We start from the raw sequence: 22667 nt of genomic DNA, 5'->3' as shown, positions 1-22667 counted from the left end.
ACAAAATCTACTTTGTTTTGTGGTGCATGCATGTGTGTGTTGTGTGTGTGTGTGTGTGTTGGAGGCAGGGTCTTGCTGTATCACCTAAGCTGGTCTGAAGCTCCCTGTATAACTCAGGTTGGCTTAGAATTCAGGATCGTCCTTCCTCAGGTTCCCATAGGATTATAGACATGAAAATGACCAAGACCATCCAAATCTGACATTTCTACACCACACACACACACACACACACACACACACTTTGATTTTATTTTACAATCAAAGAAATGTTCTCCAGGCAAGCTTCTGAATGCAGTTTTGTGTATTTTTATTTAATTTGGTCTGTGCCAAAAGCCCAAGATAGGTTTATATGAGGAAATGACCTCTGTGTTGTGTTACGGACTGGTCAAGTCAACATAGCAGTCAATTGGTATATTCCTGAAAATCATTCCTACATCACAGGGACTCGAAATTTTTATGGGTCTGGGGTCATTCAGAGCTTGATGAATCTGACTGTAGACACACTTTAATAAATAAGAGGCTTTATTAAATACTGGCCAGGCTTTTTCAACGCAGCGACCGAGCGGCAGACGCCAACATGCACATCTTTGTGAAGACCCTGTCGGGCAAGACCATCACTCTTGAGGTCGAGCCCAGTGACACCATCGAGAATGTCAAGGCCAAGATCCAAGACAAGGAAGGCATCCCACCTGACTAGCAGAGGCTGATATTTGCCGGCAAGCAGCTGGAGGATGGCAGGACCCTGTCGGACTACAACATCCAGAAAGAGTCCACTTTGCACCTGGTGCTTCGTCTGCGTGGTGGCATCATGGAGCCGTCCCTTCGTCAGCTTGCCCAGAAGTACAACTGTGACAAGATGATCTGCTGCAAGTGCTATGCACGCCGGCACCCGCGTGCAGTCAACTGCCGCAAGAAGTGCGGCCACACCAACAACCTGCGCCCCAAGAAGGTCAAATAAAGCTGGGGCCATAACTGGCCCATGACTTTGGGACCAAATAAAGTCCCCTTCCATCGACTGGAGCAGAAAAATAAATAAATGAATAAATAAATAAATAAATAAATAAATAAATAAATAAATACTGGCCAGGACCATTGATACTGGCCAGGTCCTTACTCCAGACTCACTCATGCTTGGAGTACCACCCTGACTTACATTAGTTAGGGGCTTAGAAAGGCAGAAGTCATAGGCTTAGGTAGTTCCTATCTCTGTGTGATTAAGCACACATCCTGTGCCCTTGGTGGCAACCCAACTTGTTTACAGAAGCAAAAGTACATGGTAGTTATCTGAAATGAACAACAGCCTCCAGCATTCCAGGAAGTTACCTGTCCTTGTGGAAGTGGGGTTTACAGTTTAAAGGTGTTTTTTTTGTTTTTTTGTTTGTTTGTTTCACAGATCTCTTATGCTCAGTAATTTATACTTGAAACATAATGTTAACCATCATAAAATAAATAAGATACACAAGGAAGTATCCACAAACCACCTAGTTCACTATGCCCACAGTAAATTCATCTCCAACCTGCTGTATTATACAATTTTTGATCATTCTAAGCGCGCCTGTCAAAAGAGGTAGGGTGCCTCTCAGAGACGTGTAGTGGAAGGAAGTCTGAAGTGGAGACAGGTCGTGCTTGGGACAGTTTGGTTTTGGAATGGGCTCAACGTCCGTGTGTTGAAGTTGCCCAGCCTGTTTTGCTTTTGAGAAATAGTGGAATCTTTAGGGGATACCATCCAAAGGGAGGGAATAAGGCAAGAAGGGGCATGCCTTTGAAGAGGACTCGGTGGTGGGGTGGGGGTCCTGCCTCATCCTTTTTCTCTGATTGCTTCCCAGCTGTCAAGAGGTGAGAACTTTCTTGTCACAAACCCTTGCTTGGATGTACCACCTCATCACAGTTCTAAAAGTCACATAGCCCAGAGACTAGGAATTGCAACCTTTGGAAGGAGGGGCCATAAACCTTGCTTTGTAAAGTTGCTTATCTCTGGTATTTCTGTCACAGTTATGGAAAGTTGACCAAAACATACATTTAATTTAATATTAATTTAATTTTCAAAATATAGCTGATCATTTCATTAGTAAAAACAGAAGTTACACTTGTGTTACATCATTTTCAAAATGAGTGAAAAATGTTTTGCCCAAGATTAAGAGAATATTTTTCCTTTAGCAACCATTTTGGGTTACACTAAATTGATTTCAACCAAATAGTTCATAAACAGACAGCATTTGGAAGCCATCTGAAGTCAGCAGAAAGGATATAGGTGATGCCTTCTGCCTTATCTGAGGTTTTGACTTGTCAGTGAAAGAGCTGGCCTGGCTTGTGAATGTCTTTCTAGATACTGAAGGGAGGGTTTCGTGTCGACTTAAGGAAGCTGAGATTTCAGGAAACATTTCTAGCTGAATATTGAGAGATCCTAGAACTAACAAGTCCTTGTGAGCTACAGCACAGTGGAGTGAGCATGGCTGGATTACATGCTTTGTGACTGAGGAGGTACTCAGGGGTCACAAAGGAACAAGGAAACACAGATGCTAATCACTCTCTGATTAGATTCGTACCAGTTGTGTACAGGTATTGAAACATTATGCCTTACTTCATAAATAAGCAATTTTTACATGCTAATCAAAAATGTCTCAGAGATGTAGGGAGGCAGAAATGGTAACTACCCTGGTTGATCATTATATACCATATCAATGTACCACTCGGAAAACCATGAATACATATCATTAAAATAATATTGGTAAAGATAAGGTGAAATAAAATAAGCCATCTTTGTCCTTGTTGAAGCTGAACGCTGAGAATACAGTGGAGTTGGTGCACCGTGGTCGCTGAATTGGACGTTGAGAATGCAGTGGAGTTGGTGCACCATGGTCGCTGAATTGGACGTTGAGAATGCAGTGGAGTTGATGCACTGTGGACGCTGAATCGGACTCTGAGAATACAGTGGAGTTAGTTAGTGCACCGTGGACGCTGAATTGACTTCGAATTAGGCGCTTGAGATTTTCAAGGTTAACTTTCATCTTTGCAAGAACTTTGGGAAAATGCCCAGACATCAGATCCTTCCTTAGTTCAGATTTCCAGACTTGCCACCAGCTAAGACACAGGCGCGGGGCCCATGCTGTCTGTGAGCAGCAAAGGGAGACTGCCCGCCTGCATGGGAGCTTTCGTTTTGTCCAGGACATGTGGCAGCCAATATATTAAATTTCCAATCGTGCAGTGGCAGAGAGGTTTCCCACTGGATCCAAGGTGGAGTTCTTGGCCTAGAGAGGCACCACAGCGTGGCTGCTGCCAAATTCCCTGTAGCAACCAGTGAGGAAACAGCCACAACATTGGCTTTGCTTTCTATCAGGCCAAGCCTGTTGTGAGTTAGGTGCTGTATTTCTGAAACCTTAGTCTGAAGTCTGGTTTGCTGACCTTCCCAGCAATTCTGAGAATTTTGAATAAAGTCCATTTTCCTTCCTGACTCAGCTGTCATCTGTTTCATGTAACAGCTCAGAAACCTGCCTTATGTTCCTTGTGAGGTGGGGTAATCAGGAGGACCTCCAGATGACATTTGTAAACAGAGACTTTTGCCTTTGGGCTGCTTCCATCTTCCTTGCCTACTGAAGTACTGGAAAAGTAAAGCACCATTTAAGTGACCTGCAATGGGGCCAACATGTTTGATTCATGTTGCTATTCTAGGATGGAGGCGTGGTTATTATACAAAATAAAGTGAAAGGCTGTATTAGTTTGCTAAGGCTGCTATAACAAAATGATGCAAACTGAATGGCGTAACTAATAGGAATGTATTTACCCAAAGTTTGGGGACTAAAAGTGTAAGCTAGAATGTGCTCTGATTTGATTTCTTCTAAAGGCTCTTTCCCGTTTTTTGCAAATGACTGTTTGAGTCTCAGCCCACTTTGCAGGCAAGTCCTGGTGTCTCTTAGCAGTGATGGGATTCCCTTTTCAAGTAGCAAGACACAAAGGGACTGGGAGCCACTTTAAGAACATTATTTTAGAACTGCAGTGGTAGCACATGCCTTTAATCCTAGAATTTGGGAGACAAGATTTCTGTGAGTTCAAGGTCAGCCTGGTCTACACAGCATGTTCTAGGCCTGCCGAAGCCATTAGGCAGAGAAATCCTGACAAATTCAGTCTATAGTGAAGACCTTGGTCTTTTTATTTGATTGACAAGAAAACTTTTACTTAGTTTGACCAAAGTAAAGGAATTCAGCAAACTTCTGACATTTGCAAGACTCCTCATCCTTTAACTTTTCCATTCTGCAAATCTTGTAAAAAATTTACATGAAGATATTTAAAATGGCTTCGTTTATTCTGGAAACATTCATCTATCTTTATAAGGGTAGATCGATAAATAGATTATGTTAGACCTACTCTATGGCTAGTGTACTATTCCAGAAACATAGATGGACAAATCTGTATCTTTCCACAGTGCCAGAATTTATTGACTAACAATAAATTCTTAGGCTATGTTGGCTTCATTGGCTGCAATTTGTGAAATAGTCTTGATTTCTCTTAATAATTGGCCATTGGCAAGCATGGCCTTATTCTTAGTTACTAATATCAACTCTCTGATCCTGCATAGACAACAGTTATGTCTACATATAACTGTGTATGTGTAAGTTACAGAATGGTTCCAAATGGGTTTTATTTCAGGAGTCCAAGGACTTCAAGGAGGCATTGGTGGAAGCAGAGGCAGAGAGCTGAAAAGATGCAAGGAACGCTGCTGTGGAATAATCTTTCTATATACTGTCTGAATATATGTCTCTATAATTGGTTTAATAAGCATGCTGACTAGCCAGTAGCCGAACAGGATAAAGGTAGGTGAGAAAGCCAAATTGAGAATGAAGGGGTGAGGAAGGGCAGAGTGAGAGTCACCAGCTAGAAGGACAACAAGTCTGACACACAAAAAAATGGGTTAGAGAAACAGAAGGAACATTGTCAAACTCTTTTTATGAGATTACAGTTACCCTGATACCCAAACCACACAAACACTCAAACAAGAAAGAAAATTACAGACCAATTTCCCCCATGAACATGGATATAAAAACACTCAGTGAAATACTAGTAAATCAAATCCAAGGACACATCAAAAAAAAAATCAGTCATCATGATCAAGTAGGCTTCATCCCAGAGATGAAGGGTGGTTCATCATGCAAAAATCAGTCAATGTAATACACCATATAAAAAAAAAAAACGAAAAAAAAAAAACCCTACATGATCATCTATTAGATGTTGAAAAAGCTTTCAACAAAATCCAACATCCCTTTATGATAAAAGTCCTGTAGAGAACAGGCTACAAGGGACATACCTAAACATAATAAAGACAATATATAGCAAGCCAACAATCAATATCAAATTAAATGGAGAGAAACACAAAGTGATTCTACTAAAATCAGGAACAAGCAAGGCTGTCCACTCTCTCTGCATCTATTCATTATAGTGCTTGAAGTTCTAGCTAAAGCAATAAGACAACAAATGAGATCATTGGGATACAAATTGGAAAAAAAGAAATAAAACTTTCACTATTTGCAGATGATATGACAGTATACATAAGTGACCCCAAAATCTCTATCAGGGAATTCCCAAACCTGGTAAACACCTTCAGTAATGTGGCAGGATACAAGATCAACTAAAAAAAAAAATCAGTAATCATCCTATATACAAATGGATTTTCTTTCTAAGAAAGAAATCAGAGAAATACCACCCTTTATAATAACCACAAATAAAATAAATTATCTTGGGGGGTAACTCTAACCAAAGAAGTGAAAGACCTGTATGTCAAGAACTTTAAATCTTTGAAGAAAGAAATTGAAGAAGATATCAGAAAATAGAGAGATCTCCCATGCTCTTTGATAGGTAAGAGCAACATAATAAAAATGGCAATCTTACCAAATGAAATCTACAGATTCAATAAATCCCTATCAAAATTCTAGCACAATTCTTCACAGACCTGGAAAGAACAATACTCAACTTCATACGAAAAAACAAAAAACCTCCAATAACTAATACAATCCAGTATAATAAAGGGACTTCTGGAGGCATCACCATCCCTGACTTCAAACTCTATTATAGAGCTACAGTAATAAAAACATCTGGTATTGGTGTAAAAACAGACACTTGGACCAATGAAATCTAATTGAAGACCCAAATCCACACACATATGAACACCTGACTTTTTTTTTTTTACAAAGAATCCAAAATTGTACAATGGAAAAAAGAAAGCATCTTCAGCAAATGTTGCTGACATAACTAGATGTCAAATGTAGAAGAATGAAAATAGATCCATATCTATCACCATGCACAAACTGAAGTCCAAATGAATCAAAGACCTCTGATGGAGGAAGATCATTGGCTAAAAAATAAAGAAACTGCTTGGCCCTCATAGGTTAGAACATAGGTGGGTGGAGTAAACAGAACAGAATGCTGGGAGGAAGAGGAAGTGAGCTCAGACTCGACAGCTCTGCTCTCTGGAGCAGAGGCCATGCTCCTCTCTCCCTGGCAGATGAGATGCAGGGCAGCTCCTCTCAGAGCCAGATGCGATGCAGCCAGCCGCCAGCCAGCCGCCAGGTCAGACATGCTGAATCTTTCCCGGTAAGTGCACCTAATGGTGCTATGCAGATTATTAGAAATGGGCTAGTCCAGGTGTGAGAGTTAGCCGAGAAGAGGCTAGATATAATGGGCCAAGCAGTGTTTAAAAGAATACAGTTTGTGTGTTGTTATTTCGGGGCATAAGCTAGCCAGGTGACCAGGAGCTGGGGCGGCAGGAACACAGCCCACAGCTCCTACTACAGACCTCAACATAAATTCAGTTACATTGAGTTTAATAGAAGTGAAACTGTTAAATAGCCTTGAATGCACTGGCAAAGGAGACTAGTTCCCGAATATAACACCAGAAGCACAGAAATAAATAGGACCTTCTGAAACTGAAAAGCTTCTGTAAGGCAAAGGACACTGTCAGTAAGACAAAACGGTAGCCTACTGAATGGGAAAATATCTTCACCAACCCTACATGTAACAACAGAGGGCTGATCTCCCAAATATATTAAAGATAACAAGAAACAAAATAATCCAATTTAAAAATAGGATACAGAATTAAACAGAAAATTCTCAACAGAAGAATCTAAAAGGGTGAAAGACATTTAAGAAATTGCAAAATATCCTAAGTCATCAGGGAAATGCAAATTAAAATGACTCTGAGATAGCATCATACACCTGTCAGAATGGCAAAGATCAAAAACACTGATGACAGTCTATGCTGGAGAGGATGTGGAGTAAGGGGAACACACTTTCACTGTTGGTGGGAATGCAAACTTGTACAGCTACTTTGGGAATCAATATGGCAGTAGAAGAAAATTGGAAATCAATCTACCTACACACCCATCAATACCACTCTTGGGCATATCCCCAACGGATGCTCAATCATACTATAAGGACACTTGCTCAGCTATGTTCATATCAGTATTATTCATTATAGCCAGAACCTGGACACAATCTAGATGCCCCTCAACTGAAGAATGGATAAAGAAAATGTGGTACATTTATACAATGGAGTACTACTTAGTGGTAAAAAACAAAGACATCTTGAAATTTGTATGCAGATTGATGGAACTAGAAAAAAATCATCCTGAGTGGGTTAACCCAGACCCAGAAAGATGAACATGGTTTGTATTCACTCATAAGTGGATAATAGCTATAAAGCAAAAGATAACAAGCTTATAGTTCATGACCCCAGAGAAACTAAATAACAAGGAGAACTCTAAGAGAAACATGTATAGATCTACCTGAAAAGAAGAAATAGACAAGATCTCTTGAGAAAATTGGGAGCATGGAGGTTGTGGAAGAAGGGAGGGCATAAGGGGAGGAGGAGGGGACAAAGGGGGAGAGGGGAGAATTTGAGGGAATGGGGTAGTCAAGATGGTGGATGGACAGAAACAGAGAGAAAGAAAGAGATATCTTGATTAAGGGAGCCATTATGTGGCTAGCAAAAAACCTGGCACTAGAGAAATTCTCAGGAATCCACAAGGATGACCCCAGCTAAGATCTAAGCAATAGTGGAGAGGGTGCCTGAACTGGCCTTGCCCTATAGTCAGATTGATGGGCTATCTTAAATGTCACCATAGAAACTTCATCCAGCAACTGCTGGAAGCTGAGGCAGAGACCCACAGCAGGCCACTGAGCTGCTGTGGCAGGATGGGGTTTGAAGACAGAACAAAGAGGGATTGTTACTGAAATACTAGAGATTAATATATCTTTTGCTAGGGCTTAGGACAGATGGGCATCTTTTTAGTGCAAGATTGAGCACTTTTGGGGGCTGTGTGTCTTTTGACGCAGGAGGCATCTTTATTACAAAGTCACATTTGACTATCATGAAACACAGGGAAAAAGCAGGGCCAGATGAGAAAGGAGGTCTAGAGTCTTAAGAGACTCAAGTTTTAGAACAGAGAAGAGAGTGGAGTTGTGAGCTTCCCTTTCATCTGATTTTTAAATACTGGGTTAAGCTGGCTGGGGGGGGGGGTGTCACCCACCAAGAAGCAACTACAAAAGGACTGTTTTAAGTATGACACCAGCTTAGTCTACACAGTAAACTCCTTGCCAGTTAGAACATAGAGTGCGACCCCTCCCTGTCCTCAGCCCTCCTCTCCCAATATTGGGTTGAACCACTGAATAGGAAAAGAGGTTCGAAATTGGAAGTCTAAGCAGGACTTTAGCGCTCAGAAGTCACTATGTAGGTACAAAGTTTGAAAGAGCGCTAGAAACTAAATAATACCAAGATAACTAAAAAGTAATTTGTCACTTAAAGGTGTCGCATGCTCATCCAAAAAATAATTTAAATGATGAGTAGCTAGCTTTAAAAATCATGAAAACATTAAAATGTATGTGACTATATTTGGCAAGATGTTTTGTAACTGAGAAAACTAGGTCCTGTGTACCTCTCAGATATAAAAATACAAACTAGCACAAAACACATTGTTAGATTATAAATGACAAAGAGGAAAACAATGCTGGAGACATTAAGCCAGACAAATGAACATTCCTCTTAACGAGAGAGGGAGGAAAGCACTTTCCATGCTCTGTCAGTGATTACAAGCCTTCCAGTTAATATTAATAACACAGAGGGACTGTTTTGACAGGGCCAACGCTGTAAAGGCAGCTGCAGAATATTAAAAGTAGCTCTGATGTTCCACACAGCATGACAGACATCTGTGCCTCAGCTCTGTCTTTGTCTTAGCTGTGTGAGGTTCGGATGCGACAATGTTGGTGAAAATGAGCTATAACAGGGAAAATCCAACTTGAAATGTTATTTAAGGCATTCCAGAGAAGTGATGGCGTTTACAGCAGGTATTATGGGAGGTCACAGCAACATTCCCCTATCAGAGAAGAGCAGATAGGCCACTCTGAAATTACAGGTATCTTTTGGGTAGAGCTGCAGAATTACACTGGTATAGAAGAGGGCCAAGGACCCCACCTCTTGGTAAGCACACACTGCACTGTCTTCTCACATACCACCCTGGAATAGACTGTGGCCAATGGAACAAGGAAGGAGTAACAATTTATCAGTTTATCACCACCGAGATTATTTTTTTATTGATTTTTATTGAGCTCTACATTTTTTTTCTGCTCCCTTCCTGCCTCTCCCTTTCCCCCTTCCAACCTCCCCCAATGTCCCCATGCTCCCAATTTACTCAGGAGATCTTGTCTTTTTCTACTTCCCATGTAGACTAGATCTACGTATGTCTCTCTTAGTGTCCTCATTGTTGTTTAAGTTCTCTGGGATTGTGGTTTGTAGGCTGGTTTTCTTTGGGTTATGTTTAAAATCCACCTACGAGTGAGTACATATAATAATTGTCTTTCTGTGTCTGGGTTACCTCACTCAAAATAATGTTTTCTAGTTCCATCAATTTTTCTGAAAAATTCAAGATGTTGCTATTTTTTTCTGCTGTGTAGTACTCCATTGTGTAAATGTGCCACATTTTCCTTATCCATTCTTCACCGAGATTATTTAAAAAAAAACACTGTGGATTCCTCTGAGCCTTTTCCATTGTGCCTGCCTCTACCTCCCCATCTCGATTCTCAGGTTACATATCTTGAAGGTTTTTGCTGTGCTGAGGACCGTCTTATGAAGAAACTCTCATGGCAGGGCGCTGAAGCCTCACAGAACACCTGTCTGAACTTGGATATGGCTTCTCCTTCTCAACCAAGCCTTCAAATGTTCTCAGGTACAACTACTTGGACCATCAGAAGAGACCCTGACCCACAACCACTTAACCAAGGTGCTCTTGAAGCCTTGACCTCAGAAAGTGTATGGATTAATAATGTCATTTAAACAGGTGAACTTAAAGATTCGTGTTCTTAATGCTGGTTAGTGTTCTACTAACTCACCTAAGCTCAATGACATATACTACAATCCCTTCGGATTGTGTTTTTTTATTATTATACAGGGTCTCAAGAAAATTTCTTTTGGAAGATTTGAAGGATGGAAGTGAAGTGACATACACATTGTCAGCCCTCTGCAAACTCAGTTAGGGAAGATGGTGACTTGTGACCTGTTCACTTTCTCATGGATATTCTTTTATTTTTTTGTCGACTGAGCTAGGTGCTCATAGAAAAATGTAGTTTCTATAGGACTTCTACATCATTGACATCAGGGACAACATGATTTATCCAGCTTTTACTTACTTTCAAAAGTTTATTTGAGCATCCATGCTCCATGTTATCCTTGTACTATACCTTACCCTTTACATCTGCTTTTTCTTCTCCAATGTCATCTCTGTGGACTCAAAGCTTAGCTACAGACACAGAAACAATAGCTCTAGGTACTGTTGAACAGCTTAAATAGTTAATTAAAAACAAATCTTTCTAGCATATTTGCCTATAGCTGCAAATATGTGTGTGTACATTATTCACATATATGTGAATTATATACATATATTCTTGTTTCTGGCTGCATCGATCAATTGAATCCATCATCAGAAAGGAGAAGCCATGCAGTAGGTGTAGCTTGGTGGCAGAGTACATGGATCACACACTTTATGGATGCGATTCCATTAACCCACAGAACAGAGGCATGCTGTCAGTGGGTAGGTGTAGCTTGGTGACAGAGTGCATGAATCACACCCTTTATGGATGCTTTGCCATTTAACCCACAGAACAGGGGCATGCTGTCAGTGGCTCTGCAGTATCCCCAAGCGATAAGACATGCTCAGAAAACTTGCATAACCTGCCTCCAAGAAGCAAGGATCTGGGAAGTTGTGTCAGCTTTAAAGGAAATGCTCTTTCTATTAAACCACACTGTTCCTTTCAGAGACCTCAAGGAGAAAAGACGAATTAAATCTAAGACTTCACTTTCTCTTTAATTCAAAGAGAACATAGGTCTGATGGAAATGTTTCTCAAGAACTCATGATTTGTGGTTGCTTTGTGCACCTTTGTGATGTACTTCTGAGCCTTTCCATCAAAAGCCAGTTCCCGGGAGAGGCAAAGATGCAAGAAGTTAGAGAAGCCAGTTCCTCAGCCAGACTGCACATGCTACTTCTTCACACTGGGAAAGATATTATTTACCTGTGTTTCAGTTTCCCCAATTTTAGAACAGAGGTAACTGTCAAGTTGGGAGCTTGCATCTATCCCAGCCCCTTGCATCTATCCCAGCCCCCAGACCTGGTCTGGACTCCAAATCCCAGTAGGCTAGGTCCTAACCCCTCCTGAGAGCACAGAACTCCCATCAAACCTGGATACTTCTTAATTTGGCTTGTTTTGATTTGGCTTGATTGGGAATTTTGTGTTGGCAGGGATCTCGTGTTAGGAAATATTCCTAACAGTAGCAGCCCCATTTTTCAGATAAGTATTTATTTTCTCTAATCCCACAGATGTCACGCACGAAGCACTTTATACAGACTGGAATGGTGTTCTCAGCGCTTTCTGTGGAGGACCTCATTTATGCCAACATCCTTCTGAGATAGCTTTGCTATCATTTCTGTCTCTTAGATGATAAAACAGAAGCAAGAGCAACTTGCTGAAGTACAGAGTCCCATATGGTTTGGGCCCTAGAACTCTGACAAGGGGTTGAAGAGAGGACAGACACACAGACACATGTCCAGAAAAGCTGGGGTCAGAAAGGGTGTGCACATTCTGATGGAACGATACTTGCTGCCATCCCAACAGGGAACTTCAGTATGTTTATCAAGTACAGCACAGGCAGAGCAGTTGTCCACTCTCAGTAGGAGGTCTTTACAGGCAAGCAGAGCGCTATAAGTATCTAGGAGGAGGAGGAAGCTGCAGTTGCTGGTTTTTGTACACACTGTTCAATCTTCAGTAAACACTCAAACTTGGACATAGGAAGGCTTTATCTTCCTGAATCTGGCCCATATGAGCTTTGCCAAGCTTGTCAGTTTCCCATGAGTTCAAGGCCCATGTGAGCAATATACATTCTCCAAAGGTTATACTCACTCAGGGCTTCCTTAGCTCCCTAAGCTGAAGGCCATTTCCTTAAAGAAAACTCATTTGGCTTTGGAGTGGACAGAGTCTGCTGAGCTAGATGGACTGCCTGTCAGGCATTGAGCAGAGTGCATGGCAGAATTCAGGCTTTGTATGCGCCAACTGACCAGATGGCCCTAGGCTTATAATGGTTTGACATATAGTTCTTTATTTCACAACAGTGAGAAAGCAATGCGCACTTTGAATTCTGATCCCTTCCCAGGCTTGCAACACCTGTAATCGTATTCCTTTCACAGTTCCCAGGAAGCCATGCGGTCCTTAGGGTGAAGGGACATTCTGCAGTGCACTGTCCTGCCAAACTGTGACATTTAGTGCATTCGACATACTGAAAACAGTTTGACTTAAAGCTCTTTTCCCTGTGAGGACACAACCCCACAGTAAGTCAAGGAGCTTCTGCAGATGCTGGACAGCCGTCCCGTGGCCTGACCTCCTCCAACCACATAAAGCATGCTGCAATGCAGCTGTGTCTGTGATGGTATTCTATTCCAGTTTGTGGGAAACAGGGTTTCCAAAGCCAAGCACCGTACATCCTTCAACACATACCTTCATTTAAGATGTGTGCCAGGGGCCATTGACTGGAAGAGAGGACGAAACGAGGAACGGATTGATGCTAAATGGAAAGTGAAAGGCTTTGGGGAAAAAAAAATCCACTTTAAAAATAATGCTTTTGGGGGCCTGGAGAGAAGCCTTAACGGCATTGTCAGAGCTCAGATCCCAGCATTTACATTATGTAGATAGATCATAAACAACTGTGTCTCCAGCTCCAAGTGAGCCAATGCCCTCTTGTGTATTCTTTTTTTTTTTTTTTTTTTTTTTTTTTTGGTTTTTCGAGACAGGGTTTCTCTGTGGTTTTGGAGCCAGTCCTGGAACTAGCTCTTGTAGACCAGGTTGGTCTCGAACTCACAGAGATCCGCCTGCCTCTGCCTCCCAAGTGCTGGGATTAAAGGCGTGCGCCACCACCGCCCGGCCGTTCTCTTGTGTATTCTTGCAACAGTCCCATGCACATGCACACCCTCACCCAAGTAAAATGCAGTACAGTGTTTACAATTTTTATTTGCTTGTCTAATGTCTGTCTTTTTCTACATTGTTCTGGAAAAGCTGTGGTATCCCCAAAGAAGCAATGTTTGAATAATGACATCTATATTATAACTCTTTGAAATACAAAGTCATTCAAATGTTATTTTTTTTCCCATTAGGATCCTATTGCTCGTGTGTTTCATGTGAACAGTGGTATGGTTCTCAGACATACCATGGATTAGTCATGCATTGCAAGCTGATGAAGTCACTGTCTGTCGAATTCATCAGCGCATCATCAGTTGTCTAAGTCAAAACCAACATACAACAGACAGTCTGATGATGATGATGATGATGTATATATGCTTTGGTCTTTAAGCTGTCATTATAATAAAGTCAACAGACAAACCAACAATGGTATAATTTATACATGTGTTGCTCACAATCCAGAGGCATTAGGATGTGTTCGTCAACTTTCTGTTGCTAAGACAAAATTGCTGAGACAATCAGAAGATTTTTAGATCATGGTTGGATGAATTGATTTAGGTCAGAGATAAAGCACTAAGTCAGGAAAGGCAGAGTGGAGCAAAGCTGCTCATTCCATAGTGGCCAGAAAGCAGAGAGAGAGCAGAGGAAGCTGCAGTAGAACATCTCCATCAGGAAGGCATTCCCGCTGACCTCACTTCTCACCACTCCCATTCACAGAAAGTTCCATTATCTCTGAATGGAGCCTAGGGCACTTGACAGAGCTTTTAGCATGGTTGACCTTTGGACAACACTTAAGATCCAAACCATAACAAGGAACTTTTGATAACACAGCCAGATTGTAAATTGCCCCTCTCCGACCTGTGAAACCGACTCTGTGCTGGCAGCTAGCTTCAGTATTTTAAGATTCTTATCTAAATGAGTGGGCACTGAAGTTGAGGAAGGACTGCTGTGAACTACACTAAACTGTCTCTGCTGGACCTGGGGTCCTTAACTAACTCATAAGGAAGAAGCTTGCATTTATTATCCCTTAAATGGGAGCAATAATGCACTTTTTTTTTTTTTTTTTTTTTTTTGGATTTTCGAGACAGGGTTTCTCTGTAGTTTTTGGTGCCTGTCCTGGAACTAGCTCTTGTAGACCAGGCTGGCCTCGAACTCACAGAGATCCTCCTGCCTCTGCCTCCCGAGTGCTGGGATTAAAGGCGTGCGCTACCACCGCCCGGCAATGCATCCTCTTTTATTGTTGAAAATATTCCAGTAGTTTGCAGAGAAAAAACTCATGAGGTCAGACTCTAAACTGGTTAGCTCCTAGGTTTCTGAACATTTTGTTTTTTTTTTTTTTTTGGTTTTTAGAGACAGGGTTTCTCTGTGGTTTTGGAGCCTGTCCTGTGTTTCTGAACATTTTTATTGACTCTGATTTCATGGGCAGCTGGACATCCAACAGCTTTGGAGTTTTCTATGAAACACTGACTTAGGAGAACTTCCACTGGCCTAAGATCAACTATACCATGAAGGGCTTCTGTCCTCTCAGACTTTCAAACTGCTAAAGGCCCAGAGAAAACCTTGATCAGCTTGTTCCAAAGACTTTGGTTACAGCAAGCAAGGTCACTTTGCCTGATAGAATTGTAATTTACAAATAAAATTTGTTTCCTGTTTAGAACTTTGTAGCCCAACTTCAGGTCTGCTAGTTACTATTTTATAAGCAAAAAAAAAAAAAAAAAAAAAAAAAAAAAAAAAAAAAAAAAAAACAAGACAAAACAAAAACCAAGCCAGAACGTAGATGGATGAGCAAGCTTAGTAAATCTCCAAGGACAGTTCTCTGCTTGGGTCCATATACAAGAAAATTGTGAGCTGCTTCAGTGATCAAGGTACAAGGTCCCAATCAAGTGTGTTATGGAGTTGGCAAAACACACAAAAACAAAACCTGTTTCAAAGGTGCTAAGAGAAATCTTGTGGCCAAGTGGAAAGGGTAAAGATGAAGGCTTTTGGAGGGAATGTCTGCAGCTTTTCTAGGCCTATACATCTTAATAACTATTGTATTTATTCTCTATGCATTCCCCCTCCTCTTTCTCTCTCTGTCTCTCTGGAATGACTCCATGTCAGGCGATACTAGAGAGAAGAGATTGTCCCTGAGATAAAAAAATAAAATCTGAAACTGAGGATAAAGGATAAACCCTAGGGAAATGATTCTCACTGGAAGGAAAAGGGATGGAGAAAAGGGGACTATACTGATTTTGCGAGACTCGGGCATTTATTAGGTTGTTGGAGCAGCTTGTGGCACGGTGATCATGTATTACTTTGGACATCCCTGCCTATGTAAGATGCAGCTTAGTGTTCTCTTGGTATTCAAGATGTCTTAGAGACATCTTGGTATTTTTTTGTTCTTGTTGGGATTTGTGTGTGTGTGTGTGTTCACCCAATAAGGGACAGGCACACCCCACACATTGTTAAAAAGGGAGAGTAACTCTTACTGAATTTTATGGAATTGGGGTCCTAGTATTACCTAGTATTTACCTTTTGTTTCCATTGTTTTTATTTCACTTCCACTGTAGGCAAGCATTCTATTACCAAGCTGTGTAGCTGTTCTATGCGTTTAACTGCCAGAATTAAATAGATTGCCTCTCCCCAAGGGCCTATGTATATACCTGATTGATTCTTAAACTCTATGAGCATTGTGAAATGTAAAAGCAAGAACTGAGTCCAGTCTTTGGAATAACAACTCAAAACACTTTCTAGTTTGTGAGGAAACGTTATAAACAAGATCTCTAGTTAAGTGTGAGATCACCTACAAATGGGCAATCACTATGGAAAGTGGGAAGTGCCCAGGGCTGCAAGATAACAAGCTGGTTATTGTCAGGGAAAGGCTTAATGACCGACTGACCTAGAAAGGGCAAAGGGACAATATTTCCTTATCAACCATGAAAGCCAGGCTGTATGGATAGCCTGGGGCTGAGGCCCAAGAATTCTTGCTGGTGAATGTCAAAGTGTGAGTCAGGTTAGAAAGAGAAAGGGAACACAAGAAAAAAAAAGCAGTTTCTCTTTGCTCTAGATCTGGCTTATTTTTCACGGGCTGAGAGTCAAGAATTCTGATACAACTGACCCAGCTGCTCCAAATTCCCCTGGGTAGAGATGGCTCCTTTTCTACGCAGTGTCTCTATTAAGGGCAGTGGAACAGCTTAAAATCCACACACAATGTTCCCACGTCTTACACTCTGGGTAATCTGATTTTAACTGTATCTATACTCCATCCTCACCTGACCTCATCGATGCCCCTCGGGAACTACATCATCACCTTTATAGAAAGAAAATATTCAACATAAAAGAAGTTAACCAGTTCACGAGTTTAACTTAACTTTTAGACTTCATTTGATTTCTAAAGTTTGCTTATGATTTAGGCCTTCTTGTCAATGACATCCTTCGAACAATGTAGCTTCAAAAACCACAGAAGCAGATCCGTGGCTACTGTTAAGACACTTAAGTGCTGCTGGTCATGGTGGTGCACGCTTGGATCCTTGACAGGTAGAAGCAAAATGATCAGAAAATATCAAAGCCAATCTCAGCTATGTAGTGAGTTCAAGTCCAACTGGGGCTACTGGAGACTTTTTCTCAGAAACAACAGCAATGAAAACCAAGACGATGACACAAGTGTGGCCGTGCCACAGGCCCAAACCCTAGCTATTCCAGAGGTTGTAGGCAGGAAAACTGAAGGTCGGAGGCCCGCCCCAACTGCAGAATGAGTTCAAGACTAACCTGAGCAAATTAGGTGGGCCCTGTCACAAAACAAAAAAACACAGAAGAGGGCAGCGGTAAAGTTTAAAGGCAGTGTGCCTAAGGGCATGGATGTGTGAGGCCCTATGTACAATCTTCATGACTCCTGAAAAAGACACAAAGTCTATGTCCTGCTTCACGTCTGCGCTGTCCATTTCATCTCTTCGAGTGACATTTCTGTTGCTTTCTAATATAAATTTGACTCACACTGACTGGCCCTGAAATTTGTGTCTGCAGCTGCAGCTACAGCTGTGCCTGAGAATTCCTTAGGCTTTTAGCCAGCAACACTGGGAGTAGCTTGAGAAAGTCATTTCCTCTCTGATGGTAGCTCTTACAGGCAATCAGTTCTTCCAAGTTCAGTACAGAGATGAATAGAGAGGGATTTCAGGGGAGCAGGTCCTTGAATAACATTGACCATCTAATGATGGAGGAAGGTCATTGGTTAAATAATAAAGAAACTGCTTGGCCCTCATAGGTTAGAACATAGGTGGGTGGAGTAAACAGAACAGAATGCTGGGAGGAAGAGGAAGTGAGCTCAGACTTGATAGCTCTCCTCTCTGGGGCAGATGCGATGAAGCTCTGACCCAGGATGGACGTAGGCTAGAATCTTCCGGGTAAGCGCACCTTGGGGTGCTACACACATTATTAGAAATGGGCTAGTCCAGGTGTGAGAGTTAGCCGAGAAGAGGCTAGATATAATGGGCCAAGCAGTGTTTAAAAGAATACAGTTTGTGTGTTGTTATTTCGGGGCATAAGCTAGCCAGGCGACCAGGAGCTGGGGCGGCAGGAACACAGCCTGCAGCTCCTACTACAATCTAACACAAGAGTCAATTTAGGAGATCCAACAGCTGCTCACAGTAGGAGTAAATTCCTTGCATGTATGAATTTTAGAGGTGACCTTCCCCTCTAAGCTCAGAGGGGAAGAACCTCTGAATTTTGGTAGCGAATGTTGGTACTATCAAGCAGTAGGTTGGGGAGTAAATTTCACTGCCCCACTCTCCCTAGGGGCTGTTACAGGGTAGAGGCTTTATATGGGAGGTACTAAATAAGATACAGGGTGTGGTCTCCCCTCTATTCACAGGGGACAGGTGAAAGCTTCGGGCTGAGTGGAACTGAATGGCCAAGTGCATACACTGGTAGATGGAAACCAGACACGGGGTAACCTGGTAACATTCCACTGGCTTACTTAAGGTCTCAGATTTTGGTTTCAGCTTCCCTTTTCATGGTATTGAGCAAGACACTGATGGCTTTTCTGGCTGTCCTAACTGCTGGGAGGAGGGGGCAGGGAGTGGGGCTAGCTCCAGGCAGCTTTACTTCATTTTCCCAGATATGCTGGGTGTTTATATCAGTAGGTTATTAACAAATGAGACCCTTTCAAAAGGAAATCGGGGGGATCCTTCCTGTTTTGTCTAAAACTGCCCCACGGTCAGTCTGCTGAGGCTGGGATCTGATGACTCACTCTGAACTTCCTGGCTCCAGAGTCTGTACTCTCTTTAAGTATTCAACAGAGGCAAACTCTAGCTCCTTACATAGACACTTGACGAGTCTTCTTGTCTTAGCGTTACTATTTCAAAGATGAAACACTGTGAAGAAAAGTAAGGTGGGGAGGAAAGGGTTCATCTGGCTTATACTTCCACAGCATAGTCTACCATCAGGGCAAGTCAGGACAGGAACTCAAACAGTGCGGAATCCTGGAGGCAGGAGCTGATACAGAGGCCATGGAGGGGTCCTACTTACTGGATCGCTCCTCATGGCTTGCCCATCCCACTTCTTACAGAGCCTGGACTACCTGCTCAGGGTGGCGCTACCCATAATGAGTTGGGCCCTCCCATATCAATCACTAATTAAGGAACGGCTCTACAGGTTTGCCTACGGGTCCCCTGGAGGTATTTTCTTTTTTTTTTTTTTTTTAGACAGATGAGTCTTTTAATAGAAAAAAAAAAAAACAACAACAACACGTGCAACAGTAGCAACACACACTTCTTCGAATCCAGACAGCTCCGAGTTTCAGTTCTTCACCTTGGGAGGTGGCCTGTACACACCTACAACCACAGCGTGGTCCCGTTCGTAGGGCTCAAGTGTCAGCTGCTCCTGGGGCTTCATATTCTCCTGCTGCATCTTCTTCACTTCAGAGGCAAACACAGCTTCTGCTGAGGCTGTAGAGTCAATGCAGTTCGCCTTAATGGAAATCACAAAGTGTCCTCCATTCCTCAGAAAGGTGTGGGCATTCAGGGCCACAATGCGGGTTTGGTCTGGCTGTGCCACATCGGCAAAGATCACATCCACCATGGCGATAAGCATGCGGTATTTGTGTGGGTGTCGGGCATCTTCAATCACAGGAATAATGTTGGTCCTCTTCTTGGCCAAGTTGATGAGGTCACGGCCAGAACGGTGGGAGAACTCAACTGCATAGACCAGACCATCCGGGCCAACGATGTCAGAGACGTGAGAGACGGTGGTGCCTGAGGCTGCCCCAAGGTAGAGCACCTTGGCCCCTGGCTTGATGTGGATCTGGTCTACGCCACCCAGGATTGCTGCTGCCAGCTTGGAACGGAAGGGGTTCCAGGCTCGATATTCAATTTTGTCATCTCCCTCTGAAATAGAGACTCTCTTCTCCCCATACACAGACTCTCCAGGGACCAGATTCTTTGTGACAAGGGCATCCTCCTTTCCGCGACAGATAAAGACGCCTTCATGCCGATGTGGTTCCACCATCACATTCTTCCCTGACTGGTTTCCTCTCTTGCCTCCCCGGCCACCACCTCGACCCCGGCCGCCCCCAGACTGGAAGCCTCCACCTCGTCCACCTCCTCCTCCACCTCCTCGTCCCCTGAAGCCTCCTCTTCCACCTCGACCTCGGCCTCCACCAAAGCCTCCTCGACCTCCGCCAAAGCCTCCTCGTCCGCCTCGTCCTCCTCTACCACCTCTGTCACCACCAAAGCCTCCTCTGCCACCAAAGCCACCCCCACAGGGGCTGAAACCTGGCTTCATCACTGCGTTCTGGTCGCGCGGCTCCGGCAATCAGCAGCTTCCCTCACTCCACGAGTCTCAGGCTTTCCTGGAGGTATTTTCTTAATTGAGGGTCCCTCTTCTCAGATGACTTCAGTGTGTGTCCAGTTGACATAAACCTAGCCTAATTATTTCTTCCTCCCCCTCTTTCCGTCTCTTTGGTGGTTGTTATTTTCACCGATGTATACCTCCTGCCCTACGTTTTACTAAACTGCTTTTCTCTTGTCAGTTTCAGAGTAACACACACTTGGGCTGTGAAAACGGGTATTTTCGTACTCAGCCATCAGAAATTTTCACTTTGATTGGCCCCACCATATGGTCACTTCAGTTACCTTAGTTGTATGATGACATTCCTTCAACTGGACAGCTTGTGTTTCAGGGAGCAAAGAGTCCGTACTGAGTAACTGCACACAGCATGGAGAGTTGCTATTGTGTGAACAGCTGCCAATCACGATCCTCTCCAAACGTTAGTTCATAGGCAGAAAATAAAGTGTGTGCCTGTCTCACCTTGTAGTTTCCCAGCTCTTGAAATAGATTGATGAAATACTTTTAGATTTAAAGAATAACATTGTCAGTTGATTCTCTTGGGGACTTGAGAGTACGGAATTTGCTTTTAACACCAAACATAACTTACTAATCCATTTTGTCAGATAAGGAATTCCTTTTTCAAGTCTTTTCTGCAGTATTGGGGATTGAAGCTGTAATCGCCTCTAGGGTAGGTAAGTACTGTTACTAGAAAAATTGGGATCCCCTCTTATGATTCCTAGTCTCAGGGATAAAGGAATTTAAGAACAGACTCAAGAAGCTTGAAATGTTTTATTAGAAGGGCTAGAGAGATGGCCATGGATTCAGAACATGGTAGCGCTTCCTGAGGATCCGGGTTTGGAGTACTATCAATGGAGCATGGCATGAACTTTTACTACATTGTGCACGTAGCTTTGCATGTCAAAGGTAAGGAGAGTTACAGTAGATGACTATGTTAGCTTTCCACTGGCAGGACAAAAATGATTTAAAAAGAGGAAAAATTTGTTTTTTCCATGGTTACAGAGGTTTCAGTCCATGGCTGCCTGGTCCTGCTGCTTTTAGTCTATACCAAAGCAGAGCATCAAAGGTGAGTAGAGCACAGGTGCTCACTTCTCGGAGGCCAGAAAACAAGAGAAGACACAGTGAGGGCTAACATCCTAGTGTCTCCTTTGAGGCACAGACCAACAACCCGACTTCCTACTACAAGGCCCCACCTCCTGTAGTATCTCCACAGAGGCCTAGACCTCAGTCTATGGGCCTATACAGGACACTCCAGAGTCAGACGATGGCACTGGCCTGGCCATGTGGACTCTGCTGGTTCTGGAGCTATGGTTAGGTGGCTCTAGGAGCGTCCTGGAGCTGAACTGCTCAGCATAGGTGTAGTCTAATGTGACACCAATGAAGGAAACTTTAGCAGGAGTCTACGAGCTATGCCGCTTTATTGAAAACACAAGGAGACATAGAAGGGAATCTAACCTTAGAAAGATGTGTGACGGCTCCTCAAAGAGGAGAAGAGGTCTGCCATCTTATAAATTCAACATGGAGAAGAAGCACTCTTCCAAGTATTCCGGATGTGTTTATCTACTTTTTATTATTTTTTGTTTTGTTTTGCTCTGTGTTTGTTTATTAATTTTTTTTTGAAACAGGGTTTCTCTGTGTAACTCCAGTTCTCCTGGAACTTGTTCTGTAGACCAGGCTGGCCTCAGACTCAGAGATCTGCCTATCAAGTGTTGGTATTAAAAATATGTACCACTATGACTAGCTTTTTTTTTTTTTTTAACAAAGTGCTTTAATTAATCATGTTATTGTGAAACAGTGACCAAGAATTGGTGATGTACAGGGAAGAAAACAAAATATTTGAAAATATGTAGTTTTATTATCTTTAAACTCTGCATATGTCTATCTGTATATGTGTGTGTGTGTATGTGGTGTCCCCAAAAGCCAGAAGCATCAGCTCCCCTGAAAATGGAATTATAGGAAGTTTGTGAAGCGCCAGTCATGGATGCTGGGAACTGAACTTGGGTCCTCTATCAGAGCACTACATGTTCTTAACCGCTGTGTTATCTCTCCAGTCCCGAAACACACACACACACACACACACACACACACACCTTAATAATAGTAAATTAACTAAAAATATTTCCAATGGTTTTAAGAGCTATGAATAAAACTAAGCCTAGAAAATGGGTTGAGGAGCAGGGATCACTGAGGCATAGCTCTGAGACAACATCACACACAGGGTGTTATTTAGCTACAGGAAGCACATTCTGGCCAAGGAAACACTGAGCACTTCCTATTCTCTCTTAGTACTGATTCCTCAATGAAAGAGTGCTTTGGGGTAACTCAGAAACCAGGTCTTGCTGAAGTCTTGGACAATGACCAAAAG

The 22667-nt window shown here is 42.6% G+C and overlaps 1 protein-coding gene and 1 pseudogene across 1 annotated transcript; one reads left to right on the top strand and one right to left on the bottom strand.

The window, feature by feature from the left end:
* The first annotated feature begins 560 nt into the window (after positions 1-560).
* Positions 561-958, top strand: LOC130887195 (ubiquitin-like; annotated as a pseudogene).
* An 18242-nt stretch (positions 959-19200) lies between these two features.
* Positions 19201-20296, bottom strand: LOC130881021 (rRNA 2'-O-methyltransferase fibrillarin-like). The gene has a single exon (XM_057780197.1). It carries the CDS (start codon positions 20237-20239, stop codon positions 19256-19258), a length of 984 nt encoding a protein of 327 aa, XP_057636180.1. The 5' UTR covers positions 20240-20296; the 3' UTR covers positions 19201-19255.
* Between the last annotated feature and the right edge of the window lie 2371 nt (positions 20297-22667).

This window comes from Chionomys nivalis, chromosome 1 (assembly GCF_950005125.1).
Source record: "Chionomys nivalis chromosome 1, mChiNiv1.1, whole genome shotgun sequence".
Taxonomy (NCBI): domain Eukaryota; kingdom Metazoa; phylum Chordata; class Mammalia; order Rodentia; family Cricetidae; genus Chionomys; species Chionomys nivalis.
The sequence above is the reverse complement of the archived record's forward strand: the minus strand, read 5'-3'. Positions and strand labels throughout refer to the sequence as shown.

What these genes read in the sequence shown, in the direction of transcription:
- LOC130881021 (XM_057780197.1), bottom strand. Translation starts at nt 20,239, where the DNA reads ATGAAGCCAGGTTTCAGCCCCTGTGGGGGTGGCTTTGGTGGCAGAGGA.